Genomic DNA, 22,031 nt, shown 5'->3' with positions numbered 1-22,031 from the left:
TGTTTAGACGTAACGGGGCGTGAGAGTGGCCCCGCGAAGTTCGGAATTCACCGTGAGCTAAGACGACGGCTGTTTCTATCGATTGAGTGGGGGGGCTACTGAGCATTTGGTCTCCTAGCAACCCCCCTCTTGTATCTCAACATAACCACGATATCATTCATTGTTGCTAGTTTCTTAACCGACAGAATAAAAGAATTCCACACTCCAGCCACTAAAGGGATACTTGTTTTCCTTTGAACACGATATTTCCTGAAACTACACGGCTCGCATAGATACCAGGGAAATAAGGGATGAAGCAGAGGAAATATCACGGCATCGTATCCAGTTTAGGAAAAGATTTCATAATTTTCATATTGCCTTTTCAGTATAGCGACGGGCTACGGGATGGACGGTCCGGGTTCGATTTCCTGCAGTGCAAGATTTCTCTTTTCCTCACAATGTCCATACAGCCCCTGGGGCACACCCAGCCTCCTATCCAATGAGTACCGGAGTCCTGTAGACCCGCAGGCAGGCAGGCAGGCAGGCAGGCAGGTAGGTAGGTAGGTAGGTAGGTAGATATATTTGCATTATCCCATATTCTTTTACCTGTAAATGTGAACATAAATTTGTGCAACGATGGGTTAAATCTCTTGAAGTTACATACATTTGGGTTACCATTGCGAGAAGGGTCAGGCGTTCACACATTGCATGAATGTAAGTCAGGTAGTAGTAGGTCACGAATGAGCGGTCAGTTTTCTGATTGAATGTATCGTGACTATTATGTGAAAATTTTTATTACGAGTATTTTGTATGGTTACGTGAATCGAAGAATATTATACTATGAAGGAAATTGTTTACGTTTAAATATTTGTGCCTGATATTCGTGGGAGATGGAGTTAAACATCGGTATCGGCGAATCGTTGGATGAAATATACACATAGGAGTACAAAGGAATAGGGGGAGACAGGTGAAGTTAATATAGTAGAAGGAAAGCTTATATAAAAATTATGAAATTTCCTGTTGAATTCTCAGCAGTTGTTACACTAGTACGTTGTAAACAATACTATTGTATCTGACTTTAAGTTTTGTATGTGAGATGTATACAACCGTTGATTTCGTTCCGTGAAAGGTAAACAAAACATTTGAATTGAAGTTTCCGGGGAAAAAATATGATGAATGAATTTAATGCAGTGTTTTATTCTGGTATAAATTAACAGGAAACAACAGTATGTAAAATATTGGTAGTAATATATAATTAGCATAAAAAGTTTGGAATTGTTGATCATCATTTCTTTACTAACTGGGGATCACTGTGGAAGTCACTTCATTGTCAGGTACATTTATTATTTAAATCACCGTCGCTTCGCTTGAGTGAATATAAATGAATATATTGTTTTATTGAGAGCATCCGCTAAATTTCTTCAGATTAAGGACCATAATGCCAGCAATGGAAATGACAAGAACGGGTAGTTTTATCAAGCAATTCATCTCTCGTCCAACACTCGATCGGACCATTAAAGTTGGCCCGAGTTCAAGACTGACTACGCGGCGTGCGAAAAAGTGTAACTTTCAAATACGAAATGAATCAAACATCTGCAAAGAACAAAAGAAATGTCCAACTGCAGGAGCAGAGTAAAACTGAATTTCATCCACATAAAAATATCAGAATAAGTAAGTAAGAATATATCCATTTGGTTGGTATAGCAGCAACGCTGTAGACTGGTATTCAAGAGCTGCTCCGTTCGAACCCCGGCCGTGATACCGACTATCATTACTGAGATTTTGCGTGGTTCCCAGCAGGAAAATACCTCGATAGTATCTTTACTACTATGTGAATATCTCCTTCCAAATCCTCCCCAATTCAACATTCATCAGCCATATTTTTGGACACCATATAACAGAGTTTTTCAAATTTTTAACTCACGGCACACCGAACAAGGGGCAAAAGTTTTCAAGGCATATTATCAGTTTTCTTTAAAAAGAGGTTTTATCATTAAAAAAACGAGTAATAAGATTTTGTTTAAAAGTTCATTATGGATTTCTACGACTTTTTTTGCTCAATTATTTTACGCTTCTTTTCGAACTTACCCTAAACTCTCGCAGCACAGTTGCGGACCCTAAGCATCACACCAATGTGCCGAGGCACATCGATTGGAAATCGCTACCGTATAATATAGGTACTAAGAGCTTCACGAAATAACCCACATTAGAGTCAGAGTCAGAGTCAGAGTTACTTTACGACTGACGGTTTACCGCCAATCAGTTCGTCTTGGCGACAAGCCCCTTGAGACTCACGACCAGTAATTTTGTTTCCCAACTGAACACTTGCGGTTATAGTCCTTATATAATACCCTCTCTGACGAGAGGATGGGTCTATCCTTCACAATTGCTGCTGGCCCTCGACAGCGTAGTCATTCTCAGGTCCCAGTCCCACGGGACTCAAAACCACATTTTGCTGTCTCAGATTCCAGACCCTCCCAACCTGGAGGGCCAGGTTCCCGTATTTATATCCCCAAGGAACAGAGTGTCCCAGTTATACTTCCAGGCACTGGGTTGCCTTTTCGTCGCCTCCTATAACTCCCAGGGCTACGGTGCAGGTATTCGAACCCTCCTCCACTCGGGATAAAAAGATTCCCGAGGCTAATTTATGTAGTACTTACAGAGCAGAGCAGAGACTTGAATAGAACGCAGTTGTCTCCATGTGCCTTTTTTCTTTTGTTACTACGACACACGGAAGGTTCGATGCGTTTTTGTTTCATTAATCTTTCCTGTTAGCCTCACATTGAATTGTTCGATCTACTATTAGAGCAGTAACTAACGATATCTCGACGCAGTGACGAATCAATCAGTCCTGCTTTAAGAGCCCATTGCTTCCTTTATTTATGCAGTCACTGTTATCGACGAAGTTTCTGTATTTAAAGCTGCTGCATTCAGTCCTTCTCGTGTCCCTGTGTTCGCTGCGCTGTGTGTAAATATGTCTGAGGTCGTGACGTAAGCAGATAATGAAGTATGCCATTACGCCATCTTTAGAAAATTACTAAATTGTTATTTCAACGTACGATGGGGACCTAAGTTGCTATACTGGACATATCGTTGAACACATAAGACTTTTATTCGCTAAGTACATACTGATAGTATGGTCTACCATCACAGATGTCTTAGATAATACACACAGCCACAGCGGCTCGGGTTCGATCCCAAGTCAGGTCATGTGCAATTTGTTGTAGACAAAACGACATTTGGTCGGGTTTTCTCCTGGTACTTCGGTTTTCCCTGCAAAATTTTGTTTTATCAACTTCTAACATTCAGTAATCATCCAATCATCGTCATTATATTCTCGATAGTTAACAGGGTTATCTCCGACTTGAGTGATAGTACGCACATCTTTCCAAACAGAACGGTCAGCAGGGATCAGGCTGTAGCAATCGGCCAGTGTGGTCAGCACGTTATCACGGCAAGCTTATGTATTTTTAAAGCTTTACCTCTTTAGATTACAGTGGTGACTATAGATACCAACTGCTTTAAAAATGGAAATCCATTCATTTTCCCCACAATATGTATTTATGTGTGTCATGTAATTTTCACAATAAACAGCGATTATTTCCTTAGCAGTATTAACCTGGTTGTATTTGTAGCGGAGACGTAATATATTCCCTGTGAGGTACGAACTGAATTCTTATATAGTGCTTAGAAGAAATTCTTGTAAACGATAACCTTATCCTATCATCATCCCATAACAAAAACCCGCAACTGTCTGACCGTAAAAAAATCTTGTCTTGGGCCCCCAGATGGATGCTTGGCACCTGACCGTCTGACCGTCGGTAGTAACACAACTTTTTTTTATTGATCGAGCATATATCAGCGCTTAAATTAGAGTGAGGAAAACGTGTAGCACGTGCTTTAACATTCGAAATCTCTCAATTTTTTCCACAGGGTATATTACGTATATGCTTCGTATGATTCTGAACATTACCAGCAATTTCAGGGCAACTCAATCTTAGAAAGACTAGGCTATGGGCCGAACAACCAACGAATCGATATTCGATTCCCGGCAGGGGAAAGAGATTTTTCTGTCATTCCTGAGTCACACCCAGTGAATGGGTGCCGGGGGGGGGGATTTTCTTAAGAATGAATCTGGCCGCTCAGAGACATCAAGTGCTGGCGTTACGAATATGTGAAGCTATACCTCCACTTCCTCATGCTTCATATCGGGGTGCTTAATAAAGACGAGGGAAACTTAACCAGTTCCGACTTTCCTGAGTGATGGCCACCTCAAATGCCGGTCACAGTAGCCGCGCGGTCTAAGGCATAAACTGTCTTCGCCTACTCGAACGCTGTGATCATGGGTTCGAATTCCACTCAAGGCCTGGATGTCTATATGCATTTATTCTGTATTAATGTTGTTCTGTGTGTACGATGTAGGTAGAGGCCTTGCGACGGCCTGATCTCCCGACCAAGAAGTCCTACCGACTGTGTACATGGTATAGGATTAAGAAACTGAAAAAAAGTGGCATTCATAGATAAGTAATTTCAAATGTTACAGAGTTTCGACTTCGAATTAATTGTAAAATGTTAATTTAGTAGAAACGGTTTTACCTGTGTGCATGGAACATGATGTAGCGCTGAGGTAACCGGTAGTGGTCTGGTATCAAAACGGTTTGGGTCCCATATAAACTCTGCGGTCGTGGAATACAGGTAACTTCACTGACTTTCCAGACAGACGGACGATGAGTTCGCATTTATGTGGTTACTGTGGTGTGTTCGTGCGTAAGCGTGTGTGTGTGTCAGACTTGTTTAAAGTTGACTTCAATATAACGCGCAGTGCTACAGCAGTTGCATAACTGCAGATGATTTTCATATAAAACATTCATGAAGAATCAATAGAAAGAATAAACTCATTAATTTTTTATACAGAGGAGTTTTTTCATGTATTTAATACCTTTCTCTTATTGAATTTTACACGAGATATGACTCCATGTAGTCCGGTATAAATTCAAGGACATTTCAGAGAAACGTACTGCCTCTGTCTCCTGGGTTAAGAAACAATCAAACAAGCAACCAGCAAACAGAGCTACACTGATGACGGAAGGCAATAAGTTCTTCCGAAACGTCGCAGAATTTTTAACAGACTATGAAGCATCAATCCAGGAAGATGGTATTGAGCTTATACTGTATATAGTGCGTAAGGATACGAAAGAGACTATTTGAACCGAAGGAATGAAATATAGATACGCCAGTTTGTTCGTCGAATTGAGGTAGCGTGTTCGATTCCCGATCAGTTCATTAGATTTTTCAGTTTATTTAATCCTTCCCGTCCCACTATGGCACGGGGGTCGACTCAGTCCTTCATAGAAATGAGTACCAGGAATCTTTCTTGGGGTAAATGTCAGCCGTTCGGCGCGTAAGCCTGGCAATCTAACTGCCCATAAGAAAGACAAGTAATAATGTTTTAATACAAATACAATTAATGTGAAATCAATGTTATTGTTGGGAAGTTATAAGCCCAGTCTTCTCAGTTCTAATTTTATCTAATTCTTATGTTTTTGTCTAAGAACTCCCACGTTATACATGAGTCGTCTTTGTATATGCGATCTGTTCCAACCAGTTTTTGATGTTATCGGCTCTGTCAGAGTGGTGTTACCCGCCCTACTCCTGTGACTACCTTCGGATAGCGATGTTAGTTATATGGGGCGTATTGATAATCTGTAGTTATTTAGGGTGAGCGCCACCGCAAGTTGTGCTTACAGAATTAAGTAATGGACGTGAGTAAGTATGTAAAGAAAAGGTAAAGTTCTCCCTGTAACAGGCCGTGGGGGCCCATAGGCGTGTGAGACGTCGAGGCTCCCACATTTTCTAGACAATCGGCTCAGAGATGGCTGTGGGGTTGTCAGCCTTACGCGCCGGTCGGTCGACCTTTACCCACAAGAAGGTTCCTGGTACTCATTTCCGTTAGAGGCTGAGTCGCCCCAGGCTATAGTGGGGCTGGAAAGATTAAGTCAACTGAAAAATCCAATGGCCTCCTCGGGAATTGAACCCGCTACCTTCCGGCTTGTAGCATGGTAAGGGAAACTAGCTGGGTCGGTTTGCTAGGGAGACTCAAGGGCAATGATGTCGGAATTCAACAAGTAGCAATAAATTGATTCAACTTGATGTCAATTAACTTATATTTTTCTGCCTTTGTATAAACGATATACGTCACACTTTTTAATGAAGTGTAGGTAAATTGTTTATACGTACAGTTTCTTATCTAAATTAATAATTTACTTCATTGAGTTAATATCTGTGAGCCACGATTCGGAATGTGCAGACATCACGTCAGTGAGAAGCTTGGAGACGGCTTGCGCATGCGAAAATCCGGAATTCAAAATTCGAGTTCTCCCTCGTGCGGAATGGTGTGTGCCATTCCATCTCTCATTGGGAAGTTTGAAAGAGACAACTACGTCATAATGGCGCCTGCGTAGTTCTCATCCTCAGGAAAATATAACGACTTTTTTTCTCTTGGATTTCTTACTGACTTTCATAGGTGTGTCTGGTTTTCTGTACTCGAACTAAAATTTATGACTGGTCGTAAGTACCAGAACTCCAGACTCCTTGGCGATGCCAGAGTCCAGAAATTTCCAAATAAACACCGTATTACATGTTCCAGATAATTAAAAACGATATTATAGATTTACGATAAATTTAAATTAATATCGAAATATAAAATTTGGAATTTATGATACTGATATTTAAATATGAATAAAGTTCTCTATAATTTTATAATTAGTAGACTGAAGAAGGCAGGATTGAGAAGCGTCATTATAGCGATTTGCTTTCAATCATATCTTGAATATTTCCATTAAAAAAAATTTAAATTTCTTAGAAACGCATCTAAATATGTTTTAGGGGTAATGCTGATTTCCACAGGGTTTCGGATAGATACGGTTGCGACCTAATTGATGATTAACCTGAAGATACAGAAGAAAACCACGAAGAACCCGAGTAATTGTAGACGATGTCCCGGACGAATCTAGAGCATTTCTTCTAGAGCAACCTGTTCGTTATGTAAATTATAACAAAATCGATGTTTCAACTTAGACCATGCAATCTCCCCCATGATGAAATGGATACACAATTTAAAATAGTCAGAAAGCGTAAAACCAAGACGTCCGTCTCTGGTACCCAAAAATGTAAATTTTAGTGGACTTAATGAAATATTCATACATTCTCTAAATGAATCAAACTGGATACTGCTGGGATGTAGATCGTTAACGATGTGGGAACTAAATTAGAACAGAGTTTTGAATTTTTTCTTGGAATTTCTGCAGAAACGTGAAGTTAGAAGCCAAACTCAAGCGTGAAGCCTGTTGGAGGATTTCCCCACGGGGACGTGATATTGGAGTAGGGTCCCGTATTCTGCACATTTCCTTCTTTCCTTGTTACTTCTGGTGGGGTATACTTTAAATTTCCTTGCACTTCAACACAACATACTAACATCTAATGGAATGTCTTTGCTACGGAGTTTTCTTTATTGCTAGTGGGGTGGGACTAAGTCCTTTGTACTGCGGCAACTACTGGCCTATTGTACCAGCACCAGATGATAGGTGAGGGTGATTGTAGAACAATTGGTGGAATGAAGATTGGCATGGGAAACCGAAGTACTCGGAGAAAACCTGTCCCAGCGCCACTTTGTCCACCACAAATCTCACTTGACCAGACCCGGGATCGAACCCGTGCCGCCGCGTTGGGAAGAGAGCGACTAACCGCTTGAGCTATGGGGCGGCCTCGAGTACGGAGTTACATTGCACCACTTAAAGAATATTCACTTTACTTTAGTGCACTTCGTAATCTTCAAACTGGAAAGCTTTTTATGCGTTAAAACAAACTGTGAGTGTTTAACTAATATGTTGGTTAACTGTACGAGGTTTGAGGTTTTTACAGTGAAGGAGGTTCTTAATGTAATCCTCGTATATGCTTATATTAGTGGGGTCACACAGTGTCTGTGATAGTCTGGCCCAATCTGGCCCTAAAGATCAGTGCTGCATTCCGAATGACTCATCATACTGTAGGAAGTCAGCTGTTCTAAACCCGTAATTGGCCGCGTCATAGCTCAAGCGGTTTAGTCGCTGGCTTCCCACCGCGGCGGCCCGAGTTCAAGCCGGGTCTGGTCAAGTGGGCTTTGTGGTGGACAAAGTGACGCTGGGGCAGGTTTTCTCAGAGCACTTCGGTTTCCCCTGCCAATCTCCATTCCACCAATTGCTCCACAATCACCCTCACCTATCATCTGGGGCTGGTACAATAGGCCAGAAATGACCACAGTACAAGGGACTTAGTCCCACCCAACTAGCAATAAAAATAGTCACTGGCTTCCCACCGCGACGGTCCTGGTTCAAGCCCAGGTCTGGTCAAGTGGGGTTTGTGGTGGACAAAGTGGCGCTGGGGCAGGTTTTCTCCGAGTACTTCGGTTTCCCCTCCTAATCTTCATTCCACGAGATTCTCCATAATCATGATCACCCGAGGCAGTTACAATAGGCCAATCAGTGGCCGACGTGCCGAGTGGACCCAGCTGGACTCCACCCCCACTAAGCGAATTAAAAAAAAAACATAATTGGCAAGTGAAGCATCGTAAGGATTTACGTGAGATGTATTTATACATTGCCAAAGACAAACCAAGTGGGCCTAAAAACATTTTGATGACTTTCTTCTCTGCAACTTTTTCTGTGTATATAATAAATAAAATATATTTAAAACAAAAACCTCTATTTTCTCGTGTTTATAACTCTTAGTAGCTCGTGATTTAAGATATAATTAAAATCAGTGAAATCTGGTACTTGATGTGTTACTCTGTGACCAAGGGGTGGAAAATTTTCACTCTGATTTCAAACGTTACGTGAAATTTCACCTTAAAACCCAAGCTGTACGTGAAGTATTCTCTCTGAGATCAGCGGATATTAGAAGTTTCGATATGAGGTGAAGGGGTGCTCGATGTTTCACTCTGAGATAGAGGGAAACATGAAGTTGCAATCTGAGGGCAACGATTACGTGGAGGTTTACTCTGATATCAAGGAATGCTCGATGTTTCACTCTGAGAAAAAAGGGAAACGTCAAGTATCAATCTGAGATGAAGGATTATGCGAAGTGTCACTTTGATGTTAAGGATTACGCGAAGTTTCAATCTGAGATCAAGGATGCCATGAAGTATCACTGAGATATTAAGAATCACACGAAGTTTCAATCTGAGATCAAGGAGTATATGAAGTTTCAGTCTGAGATCAAGGATTATATGAAGTTTCAATCTGAGATCAAGCATTACATGAAGTTTCGCTCTGTTTTCAGGAAATGTGCGATGTTTCACTCTGAGAAAAAAGGAAACGTCAAGTTTCAATCTGAGATGAATGGTTGCTTGAAGTTTCAGTCTGAGATCGAGGATTCCATGAAAGTTCAATATGAGATAATGGGATGCATCAAGTAAAAGATGTTCGGAAAATATGTTTTGATTTATCAACGAACTCCAGTTTTAGACAGGAATCCCGCAAAAATCCATGGCTGATACTAATTTTGTATGAAGAATCAGTAAACTTTTGAGTGGACAGATGCGCGAATTGTAACACTAATACTTATGTACACCTATATTGGCCGTACATTTATTGATCACGTCATGCGAGTGTCCTTGTCTGGGAGCGCCAGTTTTATTCAGTCGCATCATGCAGTTGCCCTCCCACTGTGAGAGATAAGCCACTAGTTTGCATATTTTGTAGACCAAATGAAATTGGTGGCAACACTGATTTCATTATCTTTGTTACTGTCACGCTGATCAGCCTCTCAACTCACACAGCCAAATCTGATTAGCGTTCAGTATTTTTATCTAAAAGGGGTATAAGTGTGTGACTAATCTCCAAAATGGAAACCTAATGACTGTATTTTACAATGAATTCTGATAACACAATAGGTTAGTGTATTGATAAAGTAGGCTTTAATTTGGGAGGAATTTCTACGAAACTCGACTACTTTTTCCATTTTCCCTCACAGAAGTCTATTGTGTTTTTCCTTAAGGTGAATTTCGAGATTACGTCGGTCACTGACGATTTAGTCTAGTACAATTATTAGGTGAATTTCCTTATTTTTAAAATATAAAATGAGGCTTATGAGATCACCTTGCTGTCTGTGTGCCCCCCTCTTCTCGTTCTCTCACTGCTTATGTGTATGTGTATCTTCTAAAGCATGAAAACTGGAAGAGGTGAAGTGATTGTGCATAATTAATTATGCACTACGCCATCAAGACGTATGGGAGAGTGGAAGCATAGATCCAACATTCCTGACCTCGGCACTAGAATGAGGTGAGTGGTCATCTTCACGCCCCGGCCGCTTTATCCCCTGAGTAATCGCCCCCGGTACTCGTTTGATAGGAGACTGGGTGGGCCCAGGACTGGTATGGACGCTGGAGCCAGAAGTGGTCATCTTCACGCCCCGGCCGCTTTATCCCCTGAGTAATCGCCCCCAGTACCCGTTTGATAGGAGACTGGGTGGGCCCAAGACTGGTATGGACGCTGGAGCCAGAATATACGGCCATTTATAGGCAACGGCGCAGTAAAAACCTTCCCGCAGCAACGAATACGCTCGCAATAGAAGTCTTGTACACGGTGATCTCTAGGCGGTCCGTGTCGTATCAAATACTCAGTTTGTAGTGAAAGGAAAGTAAGTAGGTAGGTAGTGCTTTCTATAATTACTTGTTATCTAAGTACTCAACTTTGATCAGTTTTCCAGCATCATTCAATATTATGTGATCAAGTATTACAAGATATCACGTTTATAGCACGGGAAAGTTTAAAGGATCTCATACAGGAGGCTTCCCAGAATCAGTATGCGTTTTCAAAAACTGGAATTGTACGTTAGACATCTGCTGTACGAGATTCATTTGAAGGGAGGCTGTACTGACACAAGTACCTTAGCCATTTCATTGCATTTCGAAGAGGTCGATGCAAATTTCATTTTGAAAATGTATGCGGCTCTTGGGCTCAAGTGTATTCTTATATTAAGACCAAGAGACATTGAGTACATCTGTTGCCGCAGACTCGGGCTATAAAGTGACAGTGGTTGCCTGCTTAACCCTCTCAGATTCGGAATCCGCCGCTGTTTGCCTGAAGGCGCTGCACGTTGAGAAGGATAAGAGAAAGTAGAATAGGAAGAGAAAGCAATAGTAAGTGGAGGAGACGGAAGGAAGATAGAAGAACAAGGAAGTGATAAGGAGAAGGAGGAAGAGAAGTGACAGTAGGAGAAAAAGAGGAAGAATTAGAGAGAAATCATAGGAAGAGAAGGTGGAATAGGAAGATTTGAAGGAAGAATAGGTAAAGGTGAATAAAACCGGAAGGAGAAGGAGACTTAAAGAGCAAGTGGAGAAGGAAGGAAGAGTAGGAGAAGGGGAAAAATAAGAAATTTAGAGGGAGGAATAAGAGATGGAATTAATTAAGCACTATGCCATTAAGGCATATTGGAGAGTGGAGTTATAGCTCCACCATTCTTGACCTCACTACTAGATGGAAGTGAGCATTCAGCTTCACTCTCCGGCGACTTTAACCCCAAGGAAAGAGCCCTCGATACGCTTTTGATAGGAAGCTGGATAGTCACCAGATCCTGTATGGACGCTGTGGAGTATAGACAAATGTCTTGCCTCCGCCGGAAATTGAACCGACGCTGTCCAGCTATACAAAGCCCAAGCTGCACAGCACTCGCGTCATAGCGTAAGCAGTGTGAACAGAACTTGTCGGAACTCGGCGTGTGGACGGAGAAGAGTCCTTTACTGCTCTTTCTAGACGTGGAGTAACGACGCTTTCAAACAGCCCTGAGGGTAAGGGGGTGTTCAGGGATACTGCCGCAATGTTTGATGACTAGGGGCAAACTTTCAATACGGGTTTATTGGGTAGCTTCAATCAACACAACGGTTCAGGGTTACTTGACGATCACGCTTGTGTCAGATCAGAATTAGCTCATCACGGTCGTTAAACCTATAAACGTGGAAATGCGAATAGAAATAACTATTTGGATTGTGCTCTGTAACGTGCGGAGGGGAAGCAAGTGGCGCTGAGTGTATCGTAGAGATAATGGGCTTCTATCCATTAATTTACTGAATAAATTATACTGCATTTAGGTCAAGCTATATGATGCCGAATAACTCTGTTTGCGATCTGCTTTTTTGCTGTTTTTTTTATTGCTAGTGTGGTGGGACTAAATCCCTTGTACTGCGGCAACTTCGGACCTATTGTACCAGCCGTGGATGATAGGTGAGGGTGATTGTGTAGCAATTGGTGGAATGAAGATTTGCAGGAGAAACTGAAGTACTCGGAGAAAACCTGCCCCAGCGCCACTTTGTCCACCACAAATCCAAATTGACTAGACCCGGGATTGAACCCGGGCCGCCGCGGTGGGAAGCCAGCGACTAACCGCTTGAGCTATGGAGCGGTCCTTTTGCTGGTTACTTGTCTGGATTATACTTCACTCCTGAAAAATATGGCGATAAATATCTTCGAAACGCCACTGAACTCCTGACAACGCAGTATCAAGTCCCTGTAGACATAGTCAAGACTGTTAGAATACGAAATATAACAAGTAAGAAATTGTATGCAGAGCGTAACAGTTCTGGTTTTACTGGGTTTTTTACTTCGTCCATCATCCGGTAGTCTGATCAACACAATGTTTCGGAAACTCGATCTGTTTCCGTCCTCAGGAGGAATGTTGGGAGACACCTACTCTGTTGATTTCCTTAGAAACAGCTGACCTCAATCACCTAACCTGAACAGTTAAATGGAAAATAATTTTAAAATATTTTATATATATTTTACTCCTTTAAAAAAGAAGAGCTAAACAAAACATCAAAGGAAAACCAGCACATCAACAAAATACGTATACACCAGATCCACATGTGCATACAGTGAAATTATCACGGTATGATATTTTAAAATAAATTTAAAATTTGTGTAAATATTTTACCTTTAAAAGCGTGACAACGAAACAACAATTTCCTTTACAACTTGTACACCTGATGATGGCATCCAGTTGGGCCTCGAAACATGTAATGTTCGAATAGTAGAAAGATACAAAAGCTTTTGCAATGTGAATTTTAATGAAAAACTTTATCTTTCATGAAAATAAATCCCTTGACCGCGTAGAGCCCATACAATCCTTCAGCAGTGAGGAATTCTCTTTGAACGTAAAGTAATCTGCATTTAAATCTACTTTGCAGTAATCTTGTTACTTGTTACTAACATTCCGAAAGCGCGAAATGGAAAAGCTGTGGAAGGAATCATGGAGTCTATGCTTAAGGAGTCGAAGCGTAATCAGAATGGCTTTATGTCTGACACTGTATTATCTGTCTATATGCTATTGTACGTATCTACATAACTGACAGCGGACAGCAGAAAGAGAGTGGACTCTGTTAATCGTATTTTGTAAGCTTATCGCTTATTGGCTTATTTTTGTCTACCATGAAGATCAAATACCCGGCATAGCTTAGTAAATACAGGGATGGGCCACAGACTAGACGGTTGAGCTTCGATTTCCGGCAGCGGCAAGTTCATTGACTTCTTCGTAGTGTCCTCACTGACAACCTCCTGACCTCCCGGTTCTAAGGGTAGCTGGAAATGAAGCTGACCACTTATATCCTAAAGTCCCGAGATTAATAACACATGGAGCTATGCGTCCAGTAACATACACCTTTATGGCCTGCTGTTTAATTCAGCACACGGACAAATTTTAGTAAAGTTGTTCTAGGCCGCGCCATAGCTGAAGCGGTTAGTCTCTGGTTTCCCATCGTAGCGGCTCAGGTTCGAGCCCGGGTCTGGTCAAGTGGGATTCGTGGTGGACAAAGTGGCGCTGGAGCAGGTTTTCTCCGAATACTTCCGTTTCCCCTGCCAATCTTCATCCAACCAATTGCTCCACAATCCCCCTCACCTATCATCTGGGGCTGCTACAATAGGCCAGAAGTGACCGCAGTACAAGGGACTTAGTCCCACCCCACTAGCATTAAAAAAGAGTAAGATTATATACTTCCACGTATAATAAACTAAATCTTGTATTTGCATTATATGTTTGGCTTCTACCTTACGTAACGTGTAATAATTCTGCTCCTCCTAGAAATTAGAGCATGTGGTGCGTTCCGCCCCACAATTACTTCTGCGATAGTGAATATTTTAGCAAAGCGGTTCGACTTCTTTGAAGGGGATTTAGATATCGCGTGACACCCACCATCACGCCAGCACATGAATATCTAGTAGCATCTACACCCACACCTTAAAATTGGGCACGAGAAGAAACATCTCGGTTAGATAGCAACCTTATTCCATGTTCTGGAAGTCACAGGTTAAAACCTCTCTTCAAAGGCCAATGGTGACTCAGATAATTCGTGGTTTTTCTCAGTTTCTCGTTCAAATGGCGAAATGGTATCACAAATAACGTCACAACCGTTTCCTTGCACACGGTCTCCAGTTTATTGTCATTAGTAACCCTAATTTCGACGCTGTATTGTATTAGCTGCCGAAATCACGTGGCCGGGGTCGACAGTGTATGCTTCTACATTTTATTTTAAATATATCAAAGAGGAATATCCTAATCAAATGAATGTGTACGCCCTGTATCTGAGATAAGAGTCCTCATAGATAAATTATTCTTCTTGCCTCTCTCACTGTCCAAGTTCATATCTTGTAACCAGCAACCGTTTTATAACTGTTGTCGCCTGGGATGTGACACCGTACAGCCTTGTATTTTGGTACGCACGTCCCGGAGAACATGGCCTTCATCTTCAGGCCGGACGATGGACGATGTACACTGGTGCACACCCACTGGACTACACCGTGTCGTAAGCTAGAGGAGAACAATCTGAATTCTGGTAACCTTGAAAACATCAAATATATCAGAAGATTGTACACACATGATTTCAGAGCCAAGTAATTAGAAATACAGCACTCTAGGGGGCGATGGTCGCGTCTGTTGTTCTCATTTCTATTTCTTTCCTTCTAAATTGTATTAGTCTCTTTCTCTTTTTTATTCGATTTAATCGTCTTCATTTTCATTAATCCTATAAATGATACAAACTCCGTCTCAAGTGCAAACAACATATTTTGATCTTGCTCCCTACACTAGTGTAGATATCATTTATCGTATGGAGTGCAACAGGATGCTTAAATAAAATATTCATTAATCCTTCTTAATAATATTCTTTCTCTCTATTTCTCTTAATTTCTCTTAATTTAATACTTTCCTCTTCTCTATCGTTCATTTGTTTTTTCATCTATGCATCATATCGTTTTTAATCAAATCTACTACTACTACTACTACTACTACTACTACTACTACTACTTCACCTCCTTTCCTCTTCCACAACTTTCTTGTCTTCTTCTCCCTCCATTTTATTTTTCTAAGCCTTCTCTTCCCCCATTATTTCTGCCTCGTCTCTTAACTCTTCATTTTCTGATTTCTCCTCGTTAGTCTGTTTAACGGCCACCTCTTCTATCTTTCCTCTCCTTCGGTAACATGACCGGACTCCTACTTTCAGGATCAGAATGAATAGTGAGAAAATGAATAATTTGTAGTGTGTCATTTCAAAATTCCTTAAATGGTCTAGGCAAACTGCGCCTGAAACACCTATGAGGTTAACGCCATCAGTAAAAAATACTACTTCCTATTTTTAACATAAAATTGTAACCAGAATTACCACACCAGAGATTTCGTTGAGCGCATGGAACATTCAGTGTAGCAGTGTTGGTGCCCTGACTACTTCTACTTGTCCTGACTTCCGTGTTGTGTGTGTTGCAGGGTATCAGAGGAAACACTACAGACGCCTGTGAAGATCACGACCCTTGCCAACATGGTGGAATATGTATTTCCACTGACAGTGGACCCATATGCGAATGCCGAAACGTCGACTTTGAAGGGATATTTTGCGAGAAAGGTAGGATAATTATTTAAATGTTATATTTACTAAAAAAGGCATTTTGCCTTAGTCTATAATAATATCTTATTTCTAACTTCTAAGAACGAAAATACATCAATTAGGTTAATTCAATACATGTTTACATGCGGGTCGGTACAGAGCGATGAAGCCTTAATGCGTGTGTGGGAAATTAACGCAGTTTATAATATCATGCACAATGAAATCAAAGGTGTTACTGTGCTCAACGGGTTGAGGCTTAAGAGAGAGACAGCAGGAGTTTCCTGCACAATAGCTGCAATTGTCAGAAGAACTACGCTGAAACACCAACAACGAATGAAAGAAGACTAGATTAACTGGATTTTTTCCAGTGAGAATATGTGAATTACTAAATTCACTGTTATTTAATTATTTGTTTCGTTGTGGTAGCTTCTGGTATTACATATATATTTGTAAATAATTCGGCATATTCGCTCAAAGGAAGAATTTTGGAGTCACAACTGACGGCCGTTACTAGGCAGCGGCCCATAAACAAGAACAGAGGAAAGGTGATTTCCTTGCGGTCCATGCCAGTGGCTGCCATGCAGCTGTGGAATACGTCATGCCTCCGATAAGCAACAGTTGCGCTGCCACGGAGGAACGGTGACTTTTACGCAGCCCAAGCCGAGATGTTATAAGTAGGACAAGTTAGGGGCTGGAGTCAGTGAGATATCCGCTGCGGTTCAGTCGTTGTAAGCTGTTGCTGTTAGTAGCTGGTAGCTGAAGCCGGGAACAGTTCGGGAACTAAGAGGAAGGGGAACGTCCGCCGTCTGAAGCCACTACCAAGCAACGGCTAGTAAAGTCTGTAACAGACTGAGAAGACCTAGTGTGTCCTATAGTAAATTGTGAAGTGTGTAGAACAGTGAGAGCATAACCCTTGCGTGTAATTAGAGGTTCAATATATCCAGTAACCAAGCCAAACCACGACTATAATTACCCTACGACCTAAAAATATATGCGTGTATTTTCCCTCTTTTGCTTTTATTTGTTTATTGATTTGTTCCTTTTACCTCCAGCTCTCTTTTTTCGTTTCCATTTTTATATCCTCATGATCGTACTTATATTTTTATGTTTCTGTGCTTTATTTCCTCATGACACAGTTATTTTGAAACATGAAGGAGACAAAGCGAGAACCTTGGTGGAGACGTTGCTGAGAGACACTAAAATTTATGGGGGAACAACCATTTTTGTCTGTGAAGGGTTCACGTTAGGGCCCGCTAGTCTTCACGGTTAATATAGTTTGGATAGAAGGTAAAGCGTTGGGAAGTGAAAATGTAATTCTTTATGGAGTGGACTTTGTTATGAGGAAATTAAATTAGTTCAGTAGGGACTTTATTTGCTTTTGTTTGGAATTGTTATTGTCACATTGGCAGGGCTGAATTAAGGTGAACAATTTATCTAAATTAAATTTAAGAATTAATTTTGTTCTTGATAGTAAATGTACTGCAGTTCTCTTAAAAAGATCAACCGGTTAATATTACCTATAAAAAATCTCTGTATGTTCTGAGAATTTTACGGAACACAGTAGAATCTTTGGGCAAAATACATAATTATTTATTGTCAAAATAAATATTAATAATAGAGATGATTGTGCTTTAAAGAGTTAGAGTCATGGAAAGCCCTGGTATCGAATAAGTGATTATGATATTCTTGTTTCCGTCTTCATATTCTTGATACAACACAGCAAGAGAATTTACATCGGTTCCTGTATTCTTAGGTTTTGCTCCTTTAGTGTGTTCACGAGCATTTGTGTCCCTTCCTTAGTATCGAGTTTCTTTCCATAAAGTTGCATTATAAATTTCTTCATTTTCTCTCTTATTCTCTACTTCCATTGCGTTTGGCAGACTCAGAGCAAGATTAAATTTCTTTGTTCCCATGTTCCAGAATTTGTTGCGGCTAGAGCCACAAACATTTCTTTTTTATTTTTATGCCCAACAAGCTGTAGTATTCATACAACTTCTTTAAAAACTTTCGATTAAACTCATCTCTGCAGCCTATGAACTTATACAAAAATAAAGCTAACCCTGTAACAGACAGTGGAGACACATAGGATTTTGAGACATCGAGGCTCCCACATTTTCTTTAGACAATCGGCTTACAGATGGCGGTGAGGTTGTTAGCCTTACGCTCCGGCCTCCTTTTACCCCCAGGAAGATTCCTGGTACTAATTTCTGCCAGAGGCTGAGTCGACATCAAGCCATAATGCAGCTGGAAGTATTATTTCAAATGAAAAATCCAATGACCTCATCGGGAATCGAAACCCCGACCTTCTGACTCTTAGTGCACTACCGCGTTCCCAGATATCATAAATACGATATTTATTTTCTTATTTTTCGGATTTGAGGTTCTGATAGGAGTGGCTATGGAAAGTACTGTCATCTGGGATATGACATCACGTGGTGCGGTAACTGACGTTTCGGAGCAACATAATGCCTTTGTCTTCAGTGTCGAAGAGTGAATCAAGAAAGCAACAGGTAAGAAATGGGCAGCACACAGAGCTGAGTAGTTCCTTAAGAGCCGATGATATACCATCGGCCTACACGGCGTCACATCTCATAATATACCAGTTATTTTCTATGTTATTTTTGTATACATAAAAATCAGCCGATCACAGTAGTCTAAGGCAAGGGTCTCCAAACTACGGCCCGCGATGTGATTTTATCCGGCCGCGGAAAGAATTGTGCAGAAATGTGCCAGTTGAACTGATTTTCCAGTGAGTACTGGTAAATGTGGTTCCGAGCTTATTGACCTGACATATCATACTGCAATTCGATGGGGTAGCTGTGGAAAGGTTCTTTCGCACTTCTTTCAGCTCAGGAATGAAATTGATATATTTCTTACCGAGAAAAACCATCACGAACCACTTTTATCAGATACCAAGTGGCTTTGGAAATTAGTAGTTTTGCTGATCTGGTGAACCATATGAACCATTTGAATTTAAAGTTACAGGGTGAAAATAACTTAGTCTGTGATTTATTTGCACTTATCAAGGCACTCAGAGCAAAGTTGATACTTCTGGAAAGGCAAGTGAAAAATTGTAACTTTGTTCATATGCTATACTGTGCAGGGTTTCAAATTTAGTCATTTTAGATTTGAAAGAACAATTTCGGAAGCGATTTGCTGAATTGGATTCCAGTGCTCAGGAAATTAGATTGTTTCAAAATCCGTTTGGCTGTGATGCTGCAGATGTCCCAAGTCAAATTCACACGGAAATTATTGAACTTCAGGAAAATTATCGTATTAAAGACAAATACAAGGGATGAAATTTGATCGAATTTTATAAATTTCTGAACTCTGAGCAATTTCCAAATTTAAAGAAATTTGCTTGTAAGTTTATCGCCATTTTTGGGACGACATATCTGTGTGAACAAACTTTTTCCCAGATGAAGTACATCAAGTCGAAATACAGGGCAAATTTATCCGATGAACATTTAAAGTCGCTACTTGTGATTCGCTTTTCAAAATTTGAACCTCAATTTAATCAGATTTTAAAATGCAAAGAGAGTTCCATCATTCACATTAATTGTTTTAATATAATTTGTGATGAAAATATGAGCATTTGCTACTACTGTCTGTTGTCATTAATATACGATAATTTATTCTCATGTACTTTGTATTTAGTTTATGAAATTCTGTGCTTTCAATAAAACTCATATACCTAGAGTTATCAATTTCTCGTTTTATCCGTCCCGTTGAAAGTGCTGAATTGCCTAATGTGGCCCGCGGTTCGAAAAGTTTGGAGACCCCTGGTCTAAGGCATGTACTGTGTTCTCTAGCTCGGACTCTGGAATCGATGGTTCGAATCCCACTTAAGGAATTGATGTTTGGCTTGTGTATGCGTTTATTCTGTGTTTGTGTTGTCCTGTGTTTAGGTAGCGGCCTTGCGACGGGCTGATCACTCATCCAAGGAGTCCTACCGCCTGTGAAAATAGTTGCGGATCTAAATACGAGGCCGGGCCCTGAACGGCCTGGAAGAGCGATTGAAAAAAAACACAAGAATCTGCATAAGAATGCGTCTAAACTTAGATTTAACGTTCTCGTGGTTCTATATACAACGGCCTCTTTTATCTTCATGGAACAGAAACTCTCTTATCCTGAAGATTCATTAATTAGGTTCCTTCGAAACGTCGACACTTAACTATGAATCTACACGAAGTCATATTCCAGGAAATCGTTAGCTTTTTCTAAGCATATTATTTCTCTTTTTCTTCCTTCCTCCTTCCAATCGTACCTAATAAAATGGGAATAGATGCTGAAGGAGTAAATGTATGTAGTACAAGTGGCAATAGAAAGAAATTTGGAGAATTCGATGTGCCAAGCCCACGGCTATTTTCTCTGAAGCAGTCGTTAAAGCGTTCTCCATTCTACAGACCATCCCTGTGCAATAACCCTCGACGTTGTAGAGACTGAGTGTACTCAGTCTTTCTGGAAATTTAAGTACTTTTACGGCAGATGCCAGCACAGAAAAGTTAAAGGGAGGTAATGAAAAATCGCAGTCAAAAGTAAATAGAGCGTATTTTGAATAACTGGTTGAAATTATTTAACTGATACCAAAATATTATCGCGTATTTAGGGTGTGTGTGACTATAGACGGGAAATATATTGCAAATAATTGCCATTTCTAATCTCTGCACTTTATAAATCACCAGAGCACCTGCTAAGGCTCTTCCAGCCTGCTGTGTCTCCAACAGCTGTTCCCTGGCAACGGCTTCTAACAGTGGAGATTCTTCCTTCCTTCACCGACTCTCGCACAGAACTGCCTGCCAACTGTTCTCTCAACTGAACTGAGTCGCCATCTATTCTCAGCCTCCCTTGGAGAGCTCAACTGCACGCAACATTCAACGCTTTTCTTCACGACTGAATTTTCAACCCTCGACTACCTGGATCCCAAGCTGGCGGTCATTTCACACCGATATCCTAGTCTTCTCTTTACACAGCCCCGCTGTAAACTGAGCACTGTAAATTCAAATTCAAAGTCAAAATCAGAGTTACTTTACGACTGGCGGTTTACCATCAAACAGTTCGTCATGGCGTCAGGCCCCTTGAGATCCACGGCCAGAAATTTCTTTCAACTGAACTCTTTAGGTAGTAGTCCTTATGTAACATCCTCTCTGACGAGAAGATCGGCTTTCTCTTATGAATATGCTTGGCCTTTAGTCAAGTGTATATTTCGCACTTACAGCATGTTATTGAAAATCCTTCCTTTTGCACTACATACAAGTCCTCTGTCAGTACAGGCTTTACACAACAGACCATGCCTATCTTACTTATCTTATGTTACAACGACAGCTTAGTCACTTCAAATGACCCAATAGAAAACATAATTTCCAATAATATCTCTAAGGTTGTTTGTGCATTCGTTGCCGCGGGAACGTGAATACTGAGCCGTTGCCTAGCAATGGACATATCTCCCGCCAGTATTCCTGCCTTCAGGCTTCATGTCGCACTGTAGAAATATCAACTTTGGGCTGTGAAGATTATTGTCCTTTGGGGTGAGAACAAGAATACTCTTTTATCCTGAAGATTTAGGAAGCCGATTCCTCCGAAACATTGATAAATGTTTACCACAGTATTGTACATTGCATCCTATCCCCTAAATTAGTTACATTTATACTACAAGGTGTGGCAATAAAGAAACCGGATTCATGCTCTAACCCTTTATTAAAAAAAATCAGACAGTCGAAATGTTATCCCCTTCAATGTAGTCCCCTCCCCGATCCCTACACCGCTCCATGCGAATTTTCCACTGTTGGAAGCAGTGCTGCAGGTCATCTTGTGTTATGCTCTTCAAGAGTTGCGTCGCTTTTGCTTTCACTGCATCCACGGACTCGAACCTGGTCCCTTTCAGCGCAGACTTGATTTTTGGGAAGAGAAAAAAGTCGCACGGTGCTAGGTCCGGAGAATACGGTGGATGTTCCATCACTGGAATGTTGTTTTTTGCCAAATACCTCTTCACAGATAGCGCGTTGTGTGCTGGCGCGTTGTCGTGATGAAGAACCCATGAGGCATTCTTCCACATGTCTGGTCTCCTTCGTCGCACACGTTCACGGAGGTACGTCAAAACATTTTTATAATAAACCTGATTGACAGTCTGACCTTCAGGCACCCAATCAAT

The 22,031-nt window shown here is 41.0% G+C and overlaps 1 protein-coding gene across 3 annotated transcripts in view; it reads left to right on the top strand.

The window, feature by feature from the left end:
- The window catches only part of LOC111865787 (neurexin-1), a gene marked incomplete at its 3' end in the record, with an annotated part of 317,673 nt that overhangs the window by 66,861 nt on the left and 228,781 nt on the right, over positions 1-22,031 (top strand). For all 3 annotated transcript variants that reach the window (XM_033751956.1, XM_033751955.1, XM_023854068.2), the window contains 1 exon segment: positions 15,763-15,898. In XM_033751956.1, the coding sequence (XP_033607847.1) occupies positions 15,763-15,898 (136 nt within the window).

This window comes from Cryptotermes secundus, unplaced genomic scaffold, assembly GCF_002891405.2.
Source record: "Cryptotermes secundus unplaced genomic scaffold, Csec_1.0 scaffold683, whole genome shotgun sequence".
NCBI lineage: Eukaryota > Metazoa > Arthropoda > Insecta > Blattodea > Kalotermitidae > Cryptotermes > Cryptotermes secundus.
The sequence above is the reverse complement of the archived record's forward strand: the minus strand, read 5'-3'. Positions and strand labels throughout refer to the sequence as shown.